The sequence below is a fragment of the Sciurus carolinensis genome, chromosome 17 (assembly GCF_902686445.1).
Source record: "Sciurus carolinensis chromosome 17, mSciCar1.2, whole genome shotgun sequence".
NCBI lineage: Eukaryota > Metazoa > Chordata > Mammalia > Rodentia > Sciuridae > Sciurus > Sciurus carolinensis.
In genome coordinates, this window is record NC_062229.1 from 9,023,841 (window position 1) to 9,026,036 (window position 2,196).

The window sequence follows — 2,196 nt, forward strand, 5'->3', positions numbered from 1 at the left end:
ATAGAAGTACTGCTAGTTAGAGCTTAAATAGCTTTCCTCAAGGTCACAAATAAGGTCTGAAGATGATATGTTTTCAGAACAAACTTCTATTTTGGAAAATTTGAGTCAGGAATCCCATATTTATACCACAGCTCTATACTGAGGAATGGGATATATATCATAAGTATCATATTTATGATATATATCTATATATACTATCAAAATATAAAGCATGAGTGTTAAATAACATTAATGATAATAATGGCAACTTTATTTACTGGGACTACTACTGAGATGAAAGGTGCTTTAAAATCTCCATAAATAAGGGGACAGAGGAGGATAAAAGGTGGGCATATATGATCAAAGTGTGTGAAACACATTATTCTGTGTGATTAAACCAATAAACTCTCTAAATTGGTAATAGCAATAATCACATTTTTAGAAAGAAAAAAAGGCACTGAGAGGAAACTGTCACATCACTATGGTGATCACTCACAAAATAAGGGTATTTTGATTAAAAAGTCCATGTCTAATAATGATTATGAAGCTGTAGCCTAAAGTATGGATTACAAGAAAAAGGGTTGAGATGTCTTCAATCCTCTAGAGTATATGTAAGGTTATATATATAGATAGATAGACAGATTTAAAAAGAGAACTAGTAAAAATAGATTTCTGCTAAATCAAAGAAACCGTGGCTATTCAATGAATGTTGACTTTACCTTCTTACCCAGAAGATACACATGGGAGCAGAAAACCACACAGGATTATCACATTTCCTCCTCCAGGGCTTGTCAGATGACCCTGAATTGCAGCCTGTTCTCTTTGGACTGTTCCTGTTCACATACCTGGTCACCATCCTGGGGAACCTGCTCATCATCCTGGCTGTCAGCTCTGACTCCCACCTCCACACCCCCATGTACTTCTTCCTCTCCCACCTTTCCTTCATTGACATCTGTTTCATCTCCACCACAGTCCCAAAGACGCTGGTGAACATCCAGACACAGAACAAAGACATCTCCTACATAGAGTGCCTCACTCAGGTATATTTTTTTCTTATTTTTCTTGGGATGGATAACTTCCTACTGACTGTGATGGCTTTTGACCGCTTTGTGGCCATCTGCCACCCCCTGAACTACACAGTTATCATGAACCCTTGGCTCTGTGTCCTCCTGGTTCTAATGTTTTGGCTCATCATGTTCTGTGTCTCCTTGATTCATATTCTACTGTTAAATCAATTGACCTTCTCCATAGGCACTGAAATCCCACATTTCTTCTGTGAACTGTCTCATCTTCTCAAGGTGGCTAGCTCTGTTACCCTTGTCAATAACATCTTTCTATATGTAGTGACTGCTCTGCTGGGTGTGTTTCCTGTCACTGGGATTCTCTACTCTTACTCTCAGATTGTCTCCACCTTATTGAGGATGTCCTCCTCTGTGAGCAAGTATAAAGCCTTTTCCACCTGTGGGTCTCACCTCTGTGTGGTCGCCTTATTCTATGGAACAGGATTTGGGGTTCACCTCAGTTCTGCTGTGACCCATTCTTCCCAGAGAACCATGCTCGCCTCAGTAATGTACACTGTGGTCACCCCCATGCTGAACCCTTTCATCTACAGCCTGAGGAACAAGGATGTGAAGGGGGCCCTGCGGAGACTCTTCGGCAGAGCAGCCTCTGGCCCTTGGTGGATCCCTGACCTTAGAGCTAAAGGGACATTGTGGTCCCTGACACAAATGTTGTGAATTTTAATATTCTGACTCTGTTTCTTCTCTAAAACACACGTTTAATTTTTTCTGTTTTCTGTTACTTTAATTTTGCATATTTTTGTTTATAGTTCTCCCTAACAATTACATCAGCAATTTCTTTTGAATTTTCTTTCCTGTACATGGCCCTTAAAGTTCTACATTATGTAACTTTTCTCACTGTCATTTCTAAGATTTCCAACTTTACATAAAGAAAGTTCATCAAGTACTGACATGATTTCCTCAAATTATTGCTTAAATGTTAATGCCCTTCACATTAATGTTATTACACTCTTGTTTACCTGGAAAAAATGGAGTGGAAGGTATCAGAGAAGTGTTTACCATATCAGTACCGATCTTCCCACTTTATGTGTATGAATTCATTTATCCTGAAAATATTTCATTCAGATATTTCCTTTCATGCATGTAATATCTGAAGGAAGAGATTGAAAATGTGATGTGCAAAAACTGGATCTTGAAA

General features: G+C 38.7%; 1 protein-coding gene across 1 annotated transcript; it reads left to right on the top strand.

The window, feature by feature from the left end:
* The first annotated feature begins 719 nt into the window (after positions 1-719).
* Positions 720-1,715, top strand: LOC124969056 (olfactory receptor 7D4-like). Its single transcript, XM_047531871.1, has one exon. The coding sequence runs from the start codon at positions 720-722 to the stop codon at positions 1,713-1,715; it is 996 nt and encodes a 331-aa protein (XP_047387827.1).
* The last annotated feature ends 481 nt before the right edge of the window (positions 1,716-2,196 follow it).

Excerpts from the sequence above, each read along its gene's own strand:
- LOC124969056 (XM_047531871.1), top strand. The coding sequence starts at position 720 with ATGGGAGCAGAAAACCACACAGGATTATCACATTTCCTCCTCCAGGGC.